Source organism: Peromyscus leucopus, chromosome 19 (genome assembly GCF_004664715.2).
Source record: "Peromyscus leucopus breed LL Stock chromosome 19, UCI_PerLeu_2.1, whole genome shotgun sequence".
NCBI classification, from domain to species: Eukaryota; Metazoa; Chordata; class Mammalia; order Rodentia; family Cricetidae; genus Peromyscus; species Peromyscus leucopus.
Genome location: NC_051079.1, coordinates 65,587,717 through 65,607,767, shown reverse-complemented (window position 1 = coordinate 65,607,767; position 20,051 = coordinate 65,587,717). Strand labels below are relative to the sequence as shown.

Genomic DNA, 20,051 nt, shown 5'->3' with positions numbered 1-20,051 from the left:
CATCTCATGCGGTGGAAGTGCAACTGGTTGTTGGGTTTGTTCTTAGGTTACAGCGCACCACTGGCAAGAGCGAGTGAAATCCTACACACAGCAGCTCCAAGTGCTGCTGGGAGCACAGATAAGGCGGCAGCTCAGCTGACAACGTGCACAGGTCAAGGTCCTCCATGAGACATCGGGAAACACGTCTCCACACCCCTCTTCAACAGAAAAACTAAAACACTCTCTAGCTCTGCAACTGTTTTTTATTTTATTTTATTTATTTTTTGCTTCCTTCACTGGAGGAGAGGAAAGAGAGACAGTACATGGAGAAGAGAAAAATTCCAAACAGTGATCCTGGGAGGTAGATAGACACCCACCACATACGGGGTACCCTACCTCCTCTCCTCTCCGGTTTTAGGAACCCTTGGTATTAAAAAATATATATATTAAAGATGGATTTGCTTGATTCAGAATACAAAGAGGGAGAGTTTCTTTAGTACAGTAAAGAAGCTAGAAGCTTAGAGATAAATCACTAAGTCAGCCATAAGCAGAACTTAGGCCTGAATTTTCAATAGGACATTTTCCTCCCATTTCTGTTTTTTATAATTTAGCCCCCTAAAAGATCTACTGTAAGAGCTGACTCAAGGTTAGTCATTTGAAATCTGAAAACCCTGATAACAAGGATGTTAGGACATGTCAGGAAGCAGTATTTCAAGTCTAACAGACGAGGGGCCCACGTGACCTGTGGCCACAACTACAGCAGAATCCTGATGCTCCAGGTCCTAGGGCCACAGGAGAGTTGAGAACTCCCCAAATACATCACAAAATAAACCTCACTGACTCCCAATCTGCCCACACAGGGCTCACCTGCCCATCTGTGAGACTTCATGAAGACATTAGGGACTCCAGCAATGGGTGACTAGTGTCAGATGTCTTATATCCTGAGATCCTGATCCCCATGAAAAATCTACCAGTTATACTAACTGATCCTTGCTCTGTCTGGCTGTTGTTTGAGACAGGGTCTCTCTGTGTAGCCCTGGCTGTCCTGGAACTCACTATGGAGACCAGGCTGGCCTTAAACTTACAGAGATCTGCTTGCCTCTGCCTCTCCAGTGCTGGGATTAAAGAAAGGTACATATCACTGCACCTGGTTTCTGATCCTCACATTCCCTGAGCACGTGCCACAGACAGACATCCTGCAGAGTGGAAAATGGGGAGCAGCCTAGAGACAGATCAGCCGTGTGAACCCTAGGCCCAGTACCTACTACTGTGTGAACTGGGACAAATTACCTAGCTTCTCTCTCTCGTATTTCCTCATCCACAAGATCAGAATAGTCACCGCTCTGTGCTCCAGGGTTGTTATGAGGATGAAATGAACAAAATGTCAACTCACTGACATTAAAATAGCCTGGCATGAGCAAGCACTCAAGGATGGTAACCACTACTTCACTATTTCAAGGATGGCTCTACACCCAGTCAGCCAGATGGCAAGGTGAAAACAAGTTACAGGAACCAGACCACGGACGTGTAGCCATCCACGTGTTCAGTATATACTGTGACTTCTAGTAGCTACTATTCTGCTGGTTATTCAGGCACCAGCTGCACGCTGGTCACCCTTAAGTCTCATGGAACAGGAACCACTGCTTTGGTCCCAAGAGAAAGCTCAGCCAACTGTCACTCCGGTCAAGGGAGACATTTTCCGTGCAGTGCCAGCCCTGGTAGCGGGAAGCACACTTAGCACACTCTGCAAACTCAGCCCTAGACCAGCTTGCCCTGGGCCTGCCTCCTCACTGCTCCAGTCTGGTCCCTGGAAAATCAGTTCAAGATCTGAGACAAGCCCACCAAGGGAACCGGCCCTGGACTATGTGGAGCCTGAGGCCTGGACGGTACCCGCTAGAACTGCCACCTCCCTTCTGACAGGTGCACAGGAGACCTCCAACAGTATGGCTGCTCTCACTGACCTGCTGAGCTTTTGGAGTCAGATGTAATTCGGAGCTAGGCTTCAGACGAATCTGGTCTTCTGCAGGCACCTGAACTGACAGGAAGGCGGCCATGCCTCGGGCAACCACACGGAACCTGGAGTGTTAGCAATAGGTCAGAAGTGGGTGACCGCTAAAGTGGACATTTTAAAATACAAACCCTATTTTAAAAGAAAACAACATAACTCCATTTCCAGATCCTTCCTGTAGTTAACCTCTTCAGGGAAACCCTACTTAATTTTTCCTTCCGTACTTACCCAAAGAGTGTGTGCCCATTCAGACTCAAGAAGGAAAGTGTTGGTAAAGACATAGAAGAGCTGGGACATAGACATTGTAAACCGTGGGGATACTACAGAAGACAATGTGCACTGCCTGAATAAGGAAAACAGAGTTGCCAAGTCATCTAGCGACCCCACTCTGGGTATGTACCCAAGAGAACCAGGAACAGATATGAGCAAAAATGTATGCATGAATGTTCAGAGCAGCACTAGTAACAGCAGCAACAGACAGAAGAACCCAAATGTCCATCGGCTTCTTAACGGACGATGAAATGTGGCAGATCCACACTCGGGTGTGTGCCACTCAGCCGTACAAAGGGGTAAAGGCACGTGGCCCAGTTGTGGGATACTTGTCAAGCATGCATGAGTACAATCCTCAGCACCACAAAAACAGAAATAAAAATAAGCAAGAACTGCTGCCACATGCTACAACACAGATGAACGCTGGAAAGCATTTCCAGACACTGGAGGCCACATAGTATACAGTTCCATTTTTATAAATGTCCTAAGGAGGATTTAAATATGAAGTTCATTAACAGTTGTCAGTGACAAGGGGAAGAAGGAACTGGAAATGACTGTTGGGAGACTACAGGGCTTCCTTGTGGGTGATGAAAATATTCTAGAGCTAGTGATGGCGACAACGCTGTAAATGTCACTGAATTATACATAGTAAGGTGGTTACTGTAGAAAATATATTACCATAATTAAACAAGAAGAGCACTTGATTCAAACAAAAGATACGCAAACAAAATTAAGAAAAACTAAAATTGTGTCTGTCACATTCTATCACAAACAAACGTGGGGTCATCTGGTCTAGATGAGAGGTCCCCAAGTTTACCACACAGTGCATGGCAGCACAGCATGAGACCTCTTTTCAACAATCACAAGGATTTGAAAAGAAAGCCATGATGTAGCTGGGGTATAGATTAGAAAGAGGAGTGTTGAGCATGAGTGAGGAAGGGAGGGAGGAAAGGAGAGAGGGAGGGAGGGGGGAGGGAGGGAGGGAGGGGGGAGGGAGGGAGGAAGACGGAGGGAAGGAGGTAATGGGGGGGGGAGAAAGGGAAGGAGAGAAGGAAAGAAACCGTAAGTAAGAAAGCACCTTCACTCAGAAGGGTGGACCACTGGCAAACCCTTCCCTGCCTTGGGACTTTAAGCACAAAATGGGTTTGTCTCTCATTACTTCTTACTCACTGAACTAAGGCCACCATGGTGATGTAACAGTTCTACACTGAGTCCCCCACAGGTTCTCAGTCCCAAACTCACAGGATGGGGACCAAGTGACCACAATGAAACAAAGGACTGAGATAGCTTAATTCATTATCACTGGCTCAAATCCAAAATGAAATCAGCATGAACAAAAGGTATGATTTGACCTTTGAAACAAAGTTGTGTTAGATCAAGAAAAAATAAGCATGCGTTTTAGAATATAAAGATGCAAACAGACTCTGATCATTTGCCTTCATCTTTCCAGAAAACCTACAGACCCTAAGGCAAAAGCCTATTCCAACATCACACCTCTCCCAGGAGCGGCTGTCTGAGGCCCACCAAGAAGAGCAGCGCAGGTGCCTCCTCACCTGTTGGACAAGGGCGATTTCCGGCCCAAGCCAATGGCCCCCAGGATCCCAGAGCTGAGCCTCTCCTCGGCCATAAGGCTCTGCCTGCTCTGCAGCATGAGCAGGATCCGGATGATGGACTCTGTCAGGACCGAGTCGTTCTGCTCCATCTGAACCAGCGACAGCTGCAGGACTTGATGCCACCACAGAAACAGCTTTGCTTCTTCCTGTGCGGAGCTGGGGGAGAGCCAGAGCAAAAGAAACCAAGGACTTTCCCACTCACGTCCAACAGGAACTCACAGGCGAGTTTCACAGGAGGGAGAAATGCATGACTCTAAAATCATATGCCAGGGCTAGCAAGATGGCTCAGTGGGTGAAGTTATTTGCCTACGTCCTGAGTTTGATCCCCAGGAACCCACAAGTACACACACACACACACACACAATTAAGTAAATAAAAACAAAATTTAAGAAATTAAAACTAAAGAAAATAAAACCAAGGCTAATGTGTTAGCAAATGTTAATAAAGCAATGGGGCTGTAACAGCTACCATTTGCATGCCAGACACTGGACTACATGTCCTCTGTCACTTAATATTCTACTTACACAACAAGCTCAAATACTTGTGTGAGGAGATTTTTTTTTTTTTAAAAAAAAAGGTCTGCTCAGAAAATGAGCTCAGGAACTAAGAAGAGTCTCCCCAAGCATGTGCCACTGCCCCTGAAGGCCTGTTTGACTTTTATGCATCTCTGGGTTCTGGGCTCTTGAATGGCTTATGTAAACTGGGAATTCCAAATGAAGCACATACAAGTTTGGGAGCAGCCAGCCGGTAAGCATACCTTGGGTACACCTGTTCCAGCCACTTGTTTAGGATGAGAAGCACCTTCATCTCGTTCCTCAGAGTCTGTTCACTGTTTAGACACTGAAGCAGGTAGACATAGAGAGTCAAGCAACTGCCCAGGGCTAAACATTCCTGCAGAAACTCTTGGATGGTGAGCTCAGGAACTTGAAGGGACACCAGAATGGGGCCCCATCCTAAATTTTGATTGAGGGAGCCTAAGAAAAGAACACCAAGAGGAAATATCAATATATACGCGTGTCCATAATAATGGGCTGTGTTGACATCCATGGTCTGTACATTCACCAGAGACCATGCTGAGGTTGGTAGCACATGGTGATGCCAGAGGCCATGTGGATTTCTGTGGTCCATGCTGTCTCCAGAAACCATGTGGAAATCCATGATCCATGCTCCTGCTGACTATAAAGGGGAAGGAAGCTATTTTTGAAATGGCATCAATGACAGCAGACTTACAGTTGAAAAAAAGAGACAGAGAAGGCTTCTATGACAACCCCCACCCCCACCTCACTGCCCCCCCCCCAAAGAACAGCCTAGACCGAAACCCATGGAAGAGAACTCTCAACAACTGTGATAAGGATGCTGAAGTGTAGCTCTCCATGACTGACGGCTTCTGGCGGGAGTGCGGGTGGGGAGGGACTCAGTGTTCTTTAGGAGGCTGGCCACTGGGAGACTGGCCACGCAAGTTCCAGTGAGGATGTGGCAACACAAACTGGACCTGTGGGTTTTTTAATTATTCTTCTTCCTTTTTTTTTAGAGGGGACATCACAAGAGTGGGGAAGGTGGGCCTAGGAGGACTGAGAAGTATGTGTTATTGGGGTGCATGATGTAACTGTCCCAAATAGTCAATGAAAATATTACGAAAAGAGAAAGAATCCTAATGACTGTTTTTACTTTAGCCTCACACAAGACATCACTCCTAGAGCACGCCTAGAGGCCAGAAAAGTGAGAGATGCCCTGAGGCTTAGACTAGAGAGCCTCCACCAGATGCTACTTGACTAGAAAGGGGTCACAAAAATTTGGAACTCAAGACTATGTGTCTCCAAACCACCTTTCTCGTTATATGATGATCATCAGAATCTACAGGATACCAAAGAGTTTTAACTTTAATCAACACAGGCTTTTCTAAGAAAATAAATCCAATCTCTCATAAGCGTTTTTACTTACTAAAGTATAGCTTGTATGCTAGTGGAAACCATTTTGATTTTAGTAACACAAACAAATCTGAATCATGAGTGTTATCCTGAAGGCTCTCAACCCTCTGGGAGGAGTGAAGGTAGGTGCATGGTGACGTACAAGGTACCTCCACAGTAGGCAGGGCAGAGGGCAGGCTATGGGCACATTCTACATCCTCACTCTGGTATTCTTCCTTTCTTGCTATCTGTAGTAATATTCATACCTGAATATCAGAGTTGAGAAGGGCTATTCTGAGCAATTCTTAATTACTGTCTCCAGAGTTTACTGGGAGGAAGAACAATGAAAGGATGAGGAACAGAAAAAAGTGATCCTTATAGAATAGTTTTAAAAGTAGGACAAGAGGGCTGGAGAGATGGCTCAGCAGTTAAGAGCACTGACTACCCTTCTAGAGGACCTAGGTTCAATTCCCAGCACACATAGCAGCTCACAACTGTCTGTAATCCCAGCTCCAAATGATCCAACACCTTCTTCTGGCCTATGTGGCACCAAGCACAGATGTGCTATACATAAAGACATACAGGAAAAATGCTCATACATAGAAAATAAAAATAAATAAATCTTAATAAAAAGCATGGCAAGAAGAAATAAAAAGATCTCTGAAAACTTCTTTCACTAAAAGTGGTAAGAAAGAAGAAATCATAATTATTATTATATAAGTTCTGATTTACAGCATTTGTTTTGAAAACTGACTTTGCTATAATAATAACATGGTTGGTCGGACACTCTAAAGCAATGTGAAAAACAAATTAGAGTTTTTCTCTCTTGGAACATATGATTGAACCCAAAAGACATGGGCCACATGGTCTGATGTTGACTAGCTCTCTAGCAGAAAAAAAAAGCCTATTTCTATCATATATATAGTGTGTGTGTGTGAGAGAGAGGAGGGTGGGGAAGGTGAGAGGGAGGGAAAGGGGGAGAGAGGGAGAGAGGGGGAGAGAGAGAAGATGAAATGAGATGAGATGAGAAATTCCTGGCAGAAAGCAGTATAATGCCACTTGAGAAGAGTGTGTAAAGACCCACAGAGGCTTCCCAGTGAGAACTTACTCAAGGTCTGAGAATCTGAGCTTGCTTTACCCAGCAGGGCTGCATAATGGAATGATTTGACCATGAGCGTGGTTACCAGGTGTTTGGAAGGGTCTAGAATTGGCTATACAATGTGCTTTGATCTTGCAAGGAGGAGGTCATTTGCCTCTCCCCTTGGCATATTATAAAAAGCCCTTTTGAATAAACGAAGAGGTTGTTGGGTATTGAATCAGGCCCCCCCAAAGCCATCCTGTGTTTCTGTCTTTCTTCTTGTTGAGTAGGTCTCTCTTTCTGATATTTTCTTATCCCTCTCTCCTCCTCCCCCTAAGAATCCTTCAAAAGGTGGGAGCCAGACTCCCACAGAGTGGAAAGCTCCCTGATGACAGGCTTTCCCCTTCCTGGAAAAGGCCACTGCAATGAGAAAAGAGACAGGGCCCTCTTACCTTCCTTGAAGTAGGCAGCGATGCAGGCTTCTGTGGTCTCTGCCATGTGGCGGACTGATGCCAGGCTTTGGCAGGCTGCTGTTAAAAGGGGCAGCACTACCAACCCGTGTACTTTTTGGCCAATCCAGGTCCGAATACTCCCAGCAAGGAATTCTGCTGTTGGGATAGTTGCATTGTTCATCATCATTAGGACTTCCGTGAAGAGGCTGCTGAGGGCCATGTGGCGGGCCTGGCTGTCCATGTCTAAAGGCAAGGATAGACACGCACTCATACCACTGGGATAGCTGTTGGTACCTCAGCTGCTCCCCAGGGTCTTCACACCCCTAGTGTGACTCAGGGACTAGCAGAAATGGTCTGATGAGGACTGGATTTTATGGACAGGAAATCAGGAACTCCTTCCTGCAAGTTCCCTGGATAAAGTGTGTGAGAGAGCAACACCTTGTTTCCCATAGCCCCTCTGGGCCTTTCCTTCCCGCCAGTCTCCATTCCTTAGTGACACCTGCAAGCCCAGAGTCACTCTCACTACAAGGGACCCAGTGGTCACTGGGTTGGGACTCAGGTAAGCGATCTTTATTGTCCTTCTGTCTCCAGATTTACTCTTAGTCCTCCTGAGCCTGGTGGTAGGAGCCCCCTCCTCCCACCTCACCTCCATTTCCTGGGGATTCTGCCTCTTGGGGCAGACCCTGGTCCCTCCAGCTGTTTCCTGCTCCCCTCTCAGCCTCTCTTCTGACCCATCTCCATTCTTTCGTGATGCCCACCAACCCACAGAAACACTCTCTACCAGGAACCCCAGAGTCACCGCACTTGGCTAGACCCCAGAGTGGGCAATAGTAACCAAACAATAGAACACCCACCCAACACAGAGCAGACCAGATATCCAAACCAATAAACACTCCAAGCGTCTGAACTTCAGATGTCTAGATCCCAGCACAAAAACACAAACATGGATAGCCAAGATAATATTCATCCTCCAGAAGCCAAACCCTATTACAACAGGTCCTGAGAAAAGCAATTTAGCTGAAGCATAAGATAAGAACTTCAAAATTGCCATTATATATGTTCAAAGACCTTAAAGAGGATATGAATAAATATTTTAATGAAAACTGAAGACAGAAACAGTTGAAAGAAATAATGAAAACAATTCAACACATGAAAGCATAATTTAACAAAGAAACTGAGTAACTAAAGAAAACCCAAACTACAATAAAAATAGAAATGAAAACTCAGGGTGTCAAAGAAAAAGCTTGATGGTAAGTCTACCAACAAGTTAAAAGACATGGAAGAGGGAATTTCAGGTCTTGAAGACAAGTGTAGTGGGTAGCTATTCCAGCTTTGACCTGGAAGTTCCAACCCCCACTGAGGCTTCAGTAACTGTCACGCCTATAAGGCGGGGCCAAGAGAGGACCCTGAAGACCCAAGATCTGGATGCACCGGCTCTCTTGGTTCCTGGATCCTGAACGCTGGAGGTAGACCGAGCAGAGTTCTCCAGAGAACACTGCCAGACTGCGCTATGCCTTTCCCAGACCCTGCAACCTACCTATCCCTTCATTTGTAAGTTACCCCACAAAATAAACCTCCCTTTTAACTACGTGGCGTGGCCTAAATAATTTCACCAATAGACAAGGTTGAAGAAATGGATATCTCAGTCAAAGAAAATGTTAAATATAAAAAAATCCAGGAAATCTGAGATGCTATGAAAATACCAAACCTATGAATAATAGGTATAGAGGAAGGAGAAGAAACTCAGGTCAAAGGCATGGAAAATATTGTTATCAGAATTATAGAACCAAATCTCCCCATACTAAAGAGATTACCTACCAAGGTACAAGAAGTATACAGAACACCAAATAGAACCAGAAAAGAAATTCCCATGAGTCATCATAACCAAAACACTAAATTACAGAATAAAGAAAGCATATTCAAAGCTACAAGGGAAAAAAGACCAAATCATACATAAAGGAAGGAACATTAGTACCCATCGGACTTTTCAATGGGAACTCTGAAGCCAGAGATGTTCTACACATTTGATAGAGGGCTATATAATGTAAGAACTAAAAAAACTGAACCTCAAGAAAACAACCAAATTTAAAAATGGGGAACAGAACTAAACAGAGTTCTCAAAAGATGAAACACAAATGATGGAGAAACACTTAATGTTCAACATCCTCAGCCATCAGGGAGATGCAATTAAAGTACTGAGACTTCATCTTACCCCAGTCAGAATGACCAAGAGCAATAAAACAAAGGACAGCTCATAATGGCTAGAGAAAGGGAACACGTACTCATTGCTGGTGGGAGTGCAAAGTGGTACAGCCACTACAGAAATCAGTGTAGAGGTTCCTCGGGAAGCTGGGAACCATTTACCTCAAGATCCAGCCATACTATATTTGGGCATATACCCAAAGGATTCTATATCTTATTAAAGAGTTACTTGCCCATGTTCATTGCTGCTCTACCCACAATAGCCAGAAATTAGAAATAGCCTAGGTTTTTATAAACTGATGAATGGATAATGAAAATGTGGTACATTTACACAATGGAATATAGTCAATAAAATAATGAAATTTGCAGGACTGAGCTAGAAATGATCATCCTGAGTGAGGTAACCCACACTCCAAAAGGCAAATGTTGCCTGTTTTCTCTAATATTTGGATGTAGCATTTAAACTTTCAGTAAGTGTTCTATAACTGGTTAGGTACCCAGTAAAAGACCAGGAGGGAGGATGGCATTTCCCAGGGAAGGGAAACTAGAACATAATGTTATGGAGAGATAAGGGGAAACTAGACTAGGAAGATTAAATAAGGAGAGGGATATGAGAGTAGAGTAAAAGAAGGAATACGGAGAGAGACAACTAACACCAAAGGCCTTAGGAAAACCACACGGAAATCTACTACTATAGAAGTGTCCTAAGATACCACATACATGAAAGGAGTCTAAGTGGAGTCACCAAATAACGGGAAAGGCAATGCTAGTCACGCTACCAAGTAAAACCTTCAGTGCCGGGAATGAGTTACACCCTCAGTTGTTGGCCAAGGAGCCCCGCGGAAACCCCCAACATCAGAGGCTATGGCCAAGGCTGCTGCTGTTCTCCACACCTGATGGAAAGAAAGCTCCGACTACTGAGGACAACACTTAACTCACATCACTGAACACAGAGAAGTCAAGCTGGTACCTAACTAGGAACTTCACCCCTACTGACTAGTATTCATGGTGCTGGAAAGTACTCTGCGAGCTACCGAGGAGAAAAGTGACCACCAGCCCAGCTCCAGCCCTGTGGCCTACCACAGTGACCCACCCGCCTGCAAGGTACGAGGGTGCAGCAGTGGCACAGATGTCACGGGAGTCACCAACCACAGTGTTTTCCTTTTTTAATTGAAGGCAGGATGTCCGTCCACTGACCTGCTGGCAACAGAGCTCTCCATATAAGGTCCTGACAAGCCAGCAGGTGACTCGGAACTTCTACAAACGCCGCTTCCTCCAGGCCTCCTGTCACCTCATCACTTCATCCGGCCTGAACCTCAGTCCAGGTCACTTCACAGCCACACCTGCCAGGGTCAGCCTCTCCTCAGACTGTAACATTGCTGCCTGCCCCCAGGGCTGTCCTGCCGTGCAGAGCACTGACTGTCGGATCAGGATTCATGGTCTTGACCATCTCCCTCAGCTCACAAAGTCTAACACAGACGGATTCACTGCCCGCACGGGCATGTGGTTTCCACTGGTCACTTACCGGGTGGGTTAAAGACAATGATATCATCTAAGAGCTTAGATATTTCCTGCTCCAGGACTGGGAAGGTGACTTTTCCAGACTGCTCCAGGGCACTGAGAAACTGAACCATCTGACGAGTGAAAGCTTGGCACTTTGGAACTATGTCCTGATGGGGGGGAGGGGGGGAGAGACCCGTCAGTAAATGAACTGAGCAAGAAATGTCAGCTGACTCCTCTGGGGAGCACAGCACAGCACTGAACACTTGGGCAGAGTGAAGAGGATGGATTGGGAAGCCACAGAAGGCCTCATCTAGATGGCCCAGGAGATGTGTCTGCAGCTATTCAAAACAGTGATGGCATAGAGACTAGAATGCCCGGATGCCACAGAACTGCATCAACTATGCCATTAGCCAAACAGTGATTTACTTGTCAAAAACTTCCCCAAAACGTTCACATTCCCTCTACCTCAAACCTCCAGCTTACGCCCATCACCCTCCCTGCCACTCTGCAGACTAAGACATGCAGATTATCTTCAACCCCTCTGATCTCCAGTCAACCTGAGTCAGTGCAAATAAATGAGAAAAGCCAAACCAAAGGACCCAGGAGGCCGTGCACACACAGTGGCACACACCCCAGCTTTCTCTGCGGTGAAGTCAGGAGATTCAGGGCTAGCCTTACTAGCACATGCTTGACTTCTGGTCCTAAACAACACACCAACTTTTAAACCACTCTCCCAACTTACACGATGCTTCTGGCCATCAGCAGGAACAGAGAGTCCCGCAGATACTTTCAAGAGTTTCACGATGCGTTCAGCAGAACAGTCTTTGGCCAGGATGACAGATGGTGGGTAATGACTGCTGAAATAACCCAGGACGCTCTGGTAGGACACGAGGTCCACAAGATGCCATGAGAGTGAGCTGGTCTGTCCAAGAAGACTTAGTAAAGGTGAATCCTAAAAAGGAAGACAGGTTGCTTTACATTCATCTCCTCAGCAATATATGTCTCTAGTTTGTGATGATATTTTATTTTGTGCTTTAATAAGTAAAGCTTGCATGGAGATCAGAGGAAAAGGCCAACCATTATAAGTAAACAAAGAAGTCAGGTAACAGTAGCACACGCCTTTAATCCTATCACTTGGCAGGCAGAGATCTGTCTAGATCTCTGTGAGTTCAAGGCTACATTGGAAACAGAGCCAGGTGTGGTGGCACACGCCTTAAATTCCAACACTAGTTAACCAGGGAGGTCTAGAGGTCTGTACAAATAGACAGGAAGTGACAGAGCTGGGCAGGAAGAGGAAGTAATGTATGTAGCTGGACAGAGAGAGCAAATCGGATGGCAGAACAGCAAGGCATATGTGTGTGGGTAGACAGGAAGTAACTCACATTTGGAAGCTGCAGAGCTGGTGAGGTGAGGTTAGCTGTGGCTTTCCCTATTTCCCTGATCGCTCAGGTTTTCACCCCTATGTCTGGCTCCATGGTTTTATATTTAATAAGACCATTTAGAAATTCATCTACACTAGTTATCTGTGGGCAAACAGCTTAGGGTAGGAGCAGAAAAGTTAAGGAACCAAGGAGGTACACACCCAAATTAGCATCAAGTGAAGTCATGGCAAAAGTACCTTAAGATCTACAAGAATTCAGAGGGACTTGCATGTACACAGCAACATGGACTTCAAGAAGCACACTGAACTAAGAATTAACGAGATAAATTTTTCTAATTCAATAGGGTTCTTTGGATTATTTAGAACTAGACTACGGGCTGTCCAGGAAAGTAAGCATGTAGCCGAATGCACACACACTGACCATCTACTCATCCCGATCTATGTGAGGGCAACATCATCAGGAGCAAACAATGTACTAAGGAGCCAAAGTGATTACTGACTCCCCAGACTTACTGTCTGATCGACCAGCTGAGCTTCCTTTGCCAGTAAAATCATCATGAAAAGGAGACAGACAACCATGCTCTGGGTTTCAGGAAGGGGACTGGGATTCCAGGCATCGGACAGCACACTAACCCAGTTGACTCTGCAGAGTACAGCCCCCAAAAACAGGAAACAGCTCTTGGGGCTTCCACGTTCCACCTGAAGTGAACAAAAAACAGTGTATGTACGTATGTGTGTATGTACGTATATACACACATATAATATATATATATAATATGTGTGTATATATGTATATATATCCTAAACATGGTTTTATATATCCTATGCATGTTATATATCCTATGCATGTTATATATCCTATGCATGTTTTAAGAGATCGCTTTTCCCCAGACCATAACTACTCCTTGACAATCTCACCTTAGATAACTTCCTCTCAGGTCCAGCACATATGTGCATTCTTGAGCTTGCCTACTTGTACTTCACTGTCCGCGCTGATAATTCTAAAGAGAAGAGTGACCTTCCCTGACCCCAAGCAGATGGAAACTCCCTGTCTCTGAGACCCTGTCACTGAGACCCTGGAGCTGCAGCATGTCGGGACCTTGGGTGAGCTGGAGCAGGAATGAAGCTCTACTGATCAGAAGTTTCCAACCCTCAGTGTCTATCAGAACAGCTGCTGGCACACCCAAGAGCTGCTGGCTTCCCATGGATGTGTTGGGAGCAGGGATGTGCAAATTCCCTTTGATGTTCATAATGTTCCTGAGACCACACTTGGAGAACTACCACTCTAGGATGTATAATATTAATATGAACTTCCAAAGTAATGCTGTATTATAAATGTCTCCACATGACTGGTCTTTAAAATCTAATGCTTAAATTCTATTCAGAAGTTTTCTTGTGGGTGCACTATAAAGTACATATCAATCTGAAAGTTTTATTTTATAGCCTATTTCAATGTTTCTAATTTGTTTACCTTAAAAAATTTAGGTGCTATGAATCATTCTTTTAAAGATTAATATTAAAAGCTCTACACTACTTATAAAATAATGATGAGACTGGAATCTGGTGGTGACTCATATCTGCTCTCTCTTGGAAGATTATTCTTCACCCTTTTATAATCTGTTCTCTAGCCTTTCCATCAGGCTTGCAATTTATTAAAATGTTCTCAGCTTCTGGGCAGGCCAAGGCTATCTAATCCTTAAAACTCCTAGAGACAGAATCTGTATCACTCCTTAACAGACTGTTCCACAGTTCAGCTAGTCTTAGACGGCATCCCTCTCACTGGAAATGCCGCCTTACAGGTCATTAAGCTAGCATTCTCTCACATGTTCACAATGGTGACTAAGCGTCTGCTCAGGACCTATGCCTCAACTGCTAAGCAGGACCGGCCTCCTAGAAACTCCACTGCAGAGGAGTGGCTTCCAAGCACAGTACTGGGTAGGGCTTCACAACAAAACACCAGAAGGCCCCAGTACATTTTACTAATCACTGTAAATAATATTTATGTCTTAGTAATCATCATAAATAACCATAGATCTGTATCAATTAAAGCTCTTAAATGACTCAACTATAATAAGTATGACATTAAGTTAGGAGAAAACACAAATGAATGATGACTAATGAACTGGAACAATTATAAAAAGCCAAGCCAAAATCATTGAGGAGGTTCTGAAAGCAGAAAAACGTACATCAACCTGGCTGCTGCCAAAATCACCCTGAGGCTCCTGGAACTATGGCTTCTGTTGCAAAGATTCGCACGCACATTTTGTGGCCCTTCCTTAAGATTATTCCAGGTCCTTCTATGATCACAATGTGTCACTGGTTGTTACAATGATTTTCGCTCTTACAATCTAACCATTCAGTTGCATAACTGCTGAAATCAGTTGAGTACTAATTCACATTTGCTTTCACACAACACTCACAAGGAGTGACAATATTAGCCAATATTATAACAATGTTTATAAAAATAAACAATAGCCAGGACTGAGCAAGACTCAGTAAACTAGGGGATCTCACAACTTCATTCCTAAAACTACAGGATGACCACTACGTTAGAGGCAGTCTTTCTCTGTGTTTTTAAACTAATAGATGTGTTCAAATCCCCCATTAAGACATGACTTCTACAGGCTGCTGCTCTCTACAGTATGCACCAGAGAGTGAAAGAGAATGCCCACACACTGGCGAGGAGCCACCAACCTTGAAGAAGGCCTCCATGAGCCTCTGGTCAGGGTGCAGGTCCTTCCACTCGAGATTCTGATATGCGTTGTGAAAAGTGTAGAGAATGAACTCTGGCATCTTGGGTGCTGTGCATGCTTCACAGTAATGCAGCAGGTGCAACCGCAGGACTCCTTCGTCACCTGGCAATAGCTTGTCTAAAATGTGAAAAGAAAATACAGTTCAAGTCCTTGGTGTCTTTAAAAAAGGACAGGAAAGAAAAAGAAATGCTTACATAAAACAGAAACTTGAACTTAAAAGTCTTTGCAAAGTGGTTAGCTTTTTTCTTCACAACTTCAAAATGGCTTTTTAACCCAAATACATAGCTAGAGCCTGCTGCCCTCTCCGGCCTCCAGTTCACCCCATTAGTGCTTCTTTCTTCAGTTAGCATTTTGAAAGAATTCCTCAAAAGAAAATATCCCAACAGTTCTCGAAACAATGAAAAGAATCAACAAGTACACAAAACCACTCGGCATTACTGAATATCACAGGAATGCAAAAGTAAACCAGAGGAGGGCAGGAAGACAGCTCAACAGTCAAAAGAGCTTGCTGCCAGCCTGCCACCCAGAGTCGGATTCCCGGAACCCACAGGGAGGAAGGAGAGCGCCCATTTCCACAAGCTGTCCTCCAACCTCTGTTGTAGGATATTAGTCCAAGGTGTGTTACTTCCGTTTATGCTCTGGCATGTTTGTTTAATGATGCAAAGATGTGTTTGATGAAATAAAATTCACCTGTGGTCAGGAGGCGGCAGCGGCAAGTAGCCGACAGGAAGTGGTAGGGAGGAGCCAGGTGGAAAGGGTTTATAAGGAGGGGCGAGGAGAAGCAGGAGGGCTTTTGGAGGACTCCAGCATGGAGAGGAGGTGAGCTATTTGCTATCCAGCCTCTGAAGCGCAGAATTCCGCCTTAACCTTTGAATCCTGAGATCTTTAGAGGGACAGAGGATTAGCTAAGTTCCCTTCCTAGCTTTGCGAGAGCTGGAGCCGGAGGGAACAGATTTCCCTCGGTACAGCATTTGCGGCCTAACCAATGCTGGTAGCTGCAGAGCTGCAGTTGCTCATTTGGACAGCTGTGGCTTAAAAGGCAGCAACCATTAAAAAGGACAACAAACCTCCACGTAAATCACACACACACAAGGTAAAGAAAAAATTAAAATCACAGTGAAGTATCACTTCACACTGGCTTTTTAATTTATTTTATTCTATGTGGATGGGTGCTTTGCCAACATGTGTCTGTGCACCACAAGCATGTAGTAGCCACAAAGGTCAGAAGAGAGCTGTTCCCTTGGAAATGGACTCAACAGACGGTTGTGAGCCATCATGGGAGTGCTGGGAATTGAACCCAGGTCCTCTGGAAAAGCCACCAGTGTTAACTGCTGGGCCGTCTCTCTAGCCCTAGGATTCCTTTCACTGAAGAGAGGAGAGCTGAGAAGATGGCTCCGTGGATGAAGTGCTGCTGGGCTAGCACGAGGCCCTGAGTTGAGGCACACAGCACCCACAAACAAGGGGGGTGTGGGCAGTGGTGCTGCAACCCCAGTACTGGAGAGTAGGCCAGGCAGGTCTGGGGAGCTCGCTAGCCAGCCAGTCAAGCCAAACCAGAGAGGTTCAGTGAGAGACCCTGGACAAAACACAAAGTAAGGGGGAGCATGGCAGAGGCAGCTAGCTCAACATAGCTCTCACGAAGGTGTAAGCAGGTGAGCACACACAAAAAGAATACAAAACACAGAAGATAAGTGGAAGAATGCAAGGAAAAAAGACTCCTATATCTTACTGGAGTTGGGGTATAAATTAGCTCTGCCATATGGAAAGCTCCTGAGAAGCTGAGAGTAGGCAAAGCTCAGTGGGTCGTACTACACAACTCAGAGCATCCTCACAGGACAGGAACCGTGGCAGAGGCCAGTCTCCTATCAGCTTCTTTGTCTTCCGGTTGACAAGAAGACGAAAGCACAAGGAAAGAGGGATGGAGAGGCTGAAGGGAAGGTTCAACCGGGCACCCATGACACCTCCCTACCTTTAAAACTCCCATGCAGTGAGCCAACGCAGTCAGTGAAGAGCTGTACGATGCCGGCGGCCACCACAGCATCGCTCTCCAGCCAGGGGTAATGTCGCTGCTGGCTGCTTCACGGGAAAGAAACACAGGCTTAGAGAGGAAGCGTACATGGTAGAGTTACGAGTCTAGGACGGGCCTGGAGTACACTCTGCACTTCCAAGCTGGGAGCTCTGAAAGCCAATGACAACATGTAGCATCAACCATTAACACTGACCCCTCTTCTCCTCAGGCCAGTACTAGGTTCTCTAGCTTATCTGCTCATGAAACAGTGTTTTCCTTTAACCTCAGAGTTACATGATTAAGGGGCATTCCCAACCCAATCATCTGATGCACAACTTAATTCTGAAAATAGCTGAGTTAACAGAAAATGCTGAGACCTATATTTGTAGACTTACTTTATTTAAAAAAAAAAATTAAGTATGTAAACAAATTCAACTTCCTTATCATGGAAAATTGGAAATTAGTGGTTCATTTTGTTCCAAAATTATTATCAAGATAACATCACTGATCACCCAGATGAATAATTATATAAACAAAAAATGAGCCGGGCGTTGGTGGCGCACGCCTTTAATCCCAGCACTTGGGAGGCAGAGGCAGGCGGATCTCTGTGAGTTCGAGGCCAGCCTGGGCTACCAAGTGAGCTCCAGGAAAGGCGCAAAGCTACACAGAGAAACCCTGTCTCGAAAAACGAAAAAAAAAAAAAAAAAAAAATGGCTTGACTTTTGTATTTTATCAATTTAAATGTCACTATATTAAAAGTTAAATCTGTGAAATCATCATGACCTGTACTAAATATCATTAGAACTTTAAATAAATTCCAAAGAAATCTGAGTATATGAAACTATTTACCTTTCACTGTCTTCTAAAACCAGGATCCAGGGCTTAAAAAGCTGGATGATCTGGGAGTGCAGGGATCTTAGCACTGAAACAGCACAAGCGTTAGACACAAGAAAGGGTCTCACTCTGGCCATTGGCTACATTTCATACTAGATGTACAAAATCTACGGCTCCTCACTCTGCACAAGCCTTCGCTGGTACAAAATGGTATGCTTAGCACAACTATGCAGGCTTCTCTTTTCATTTCCTACAACGAACTGAATTTAATTTTTATTATAACACAATGTCATAGCTAATTTTTTAATGTCCCAAGATATATGCTTCATATTCCGAACACTGTCCTAACCTAGGTTAGAGAAATACACCTCTTTGTACCATACCCCACTAAGGAGGGGCACAGACAAGCCACAGCAAGCATCCTGTATTCGCTGTGAAATCATACAGGTACGATGAGTACACGAGCTCACACCTATACCACGTTTTTCTCTTCCGTCACCATGACATTTGAGAAGGATCTCTTAACGTGTCTACTTGAATTTCTTCTAATGGAAGGCACAGCACTTAGCTCCCACCACACTGGAAGCACAATACCTTCTCTGTTGCTGGCAGTTGGGTCTTGGGCCAAGGAGGCGATTTCTAAGTCAATCAGCCTTTTCACAAGGTATCCCAAAAATGTCTTCACATCAGCCATATAAGGGGTCCATTTTGAGAATAATCCAAAGCTTTTAAAGTCCAGCTTGGATAACCGAAGCTTATAAAAGAAGTCAGAGAGCCACTGGATGGTCTCCATTACCTGGAAGAGATGACCAACCAAACACTGCTCACTAAAGGGCTGCTGTGGTGCAGCATGGTCCCCAGCCCTGTCTTCTTCGTGTTGCTGGGGACGCAACACACTAGGACAGCACTTCAGCACGGAGCCGTGCCCTCAAGTCCTTTTAGCACAGTGCTGTGACAGTGTGGGATGGAAACACGGGCTTTTGACAGAACTACAAAGAGACAGAAAAAACTAGTAGGTTTAAAACTCTAAAGGCAATGGAACCTTTATTTCGGGTATAGTCTCCCTTTTTCCTTATTTTTGAGGTTGCTTTTTGTTTGCTTGTTTGTGGTGATAGGGTCTCACTCATATAGGCCAAACTGGTCTCAAACTCAAAGTATTTTAGCTTGGGCCTCCTGGATGCTACAACTGCAGGGAATCAGATGTGCTTAGGTGGGCGGGAAGGTTGTGCAGGGGGATGCCGGCTTTCATTCCGCTCAGATAGGGACAGAGCTTCATTCAGGAGCACAGGAGAAAAACAGTCCAGGCAAAGTGGGCGGAAGAAGCAAAGGTCAAAGACATGGAGCTCTTACACTCAAAACACACACACACACACACACACACACACACACACACACACACACACACACACACACACACACAGCACACACAGAGCTGTCAGAGACCGAAGCTACACACCTGCTTGTCGGACAAGAGAACATCCGAGGCACTGTGAAGCACAGAGCTCTCTGCAGAAGCTGCCCCCTGCTGGCTGCTTGGGGCAGAGCAGCCCAGGGCTCTCAAAGTGGCTTTCCAGCACTCAGGACTCAGTAACTGCTCTGCAGAGCCTAGGGAAGTGATAGAGACATCAGGTCTGTGTTCTTCCCAAACCAATTTTTCAACCTGAATCAAAAAACATGTGTACTTCACAAATCAATGATGATGATCTAACCAACTTTGTAGGGCTGTGTGGTAGAAGGGACCAAACAAAGTGTAGAGACAAGAAAAGTGACTTAACTGGGAGTGAGCTCCACAGAAAACACTGGGGCTGGAAGGCTGGGGAGGGGTGACCTCACCCTCGTACTGTGATTGAGAAATGGTAATAGTGTGTGTGTGTGTGTGTGTGTGTGTGTGTGTGTGTGTGTGTGTGTGGTGAGTGTGAGGCGGATGCATACATGACACAGCACCCTATACGGAGACTAGAGGACAATCTTGGAGAGCTGGTTCCCTCCTCACCATGGTTTCTAGGAACCTAACTCTGGTCATGAGCCTTGGGTGGCAAGGACTTTGCCTGCTAAACTATTTCTCT

The 20,051-nt window shown here is 45.2% G+C and overlaps 1 protein-coding gene across 1 annotated transcript in view; it reads right to left on the bottom strand.

Moving 5' to 3' along the window:
• The window catches only part of Epg5 (ectopic P-granules autophagy protein 5 homolog), a 96,889-nt gene that overhangs the window by 4,538 nt on the left and 72,300 nt on the right, over positions 1–20,051 (bottom strand). Inside the window, exons 31-42 of the mRNA XM_028872037.2 lie at positions 19,442–19,590; positions 18,580–18,781; positions 18,001–18,073; positions 17,113–17,219; positions 15,088–15,263; positions 12,907–13,092; positions 11,755–11,964; positions 11,035–11,179; positions 7,308–7,550; positions 4,628–4,844; positions 3,811–4,026; positions 1,941–2,055 (exon numbers count right to left, since the gene is read on the bottom strand). Coding sequence (XP_028727870.1) covers positions 1,941–2,055; positions 3,811–4,026; positions 4,628–4,844; positions 7,308–7,550; positions 11,035–11,179; positions 11,755–11,964; positions 12,907–13,092; positions 15,088–15,263; positions 17,113–17,219; positions 18,001–18,073; positions 18,580–18,781; positions 19,442–19,590 — 2,039 coding nt within the window. The remainder of the gene's footprint in view (positions 1–1,940; positions 2,056–3,810; positions 4,027–4,627; positions 4,845–7,307; positions 7,551–11,034; positions 11,180–11,754; positions 11,965–12,906; positions 13,093–15,087; positions 15,264–17,112; positions 17,220–18,000; positions 18,074–18,579; positions 18,782–19,441; positions 19,591–20,051) is intronic.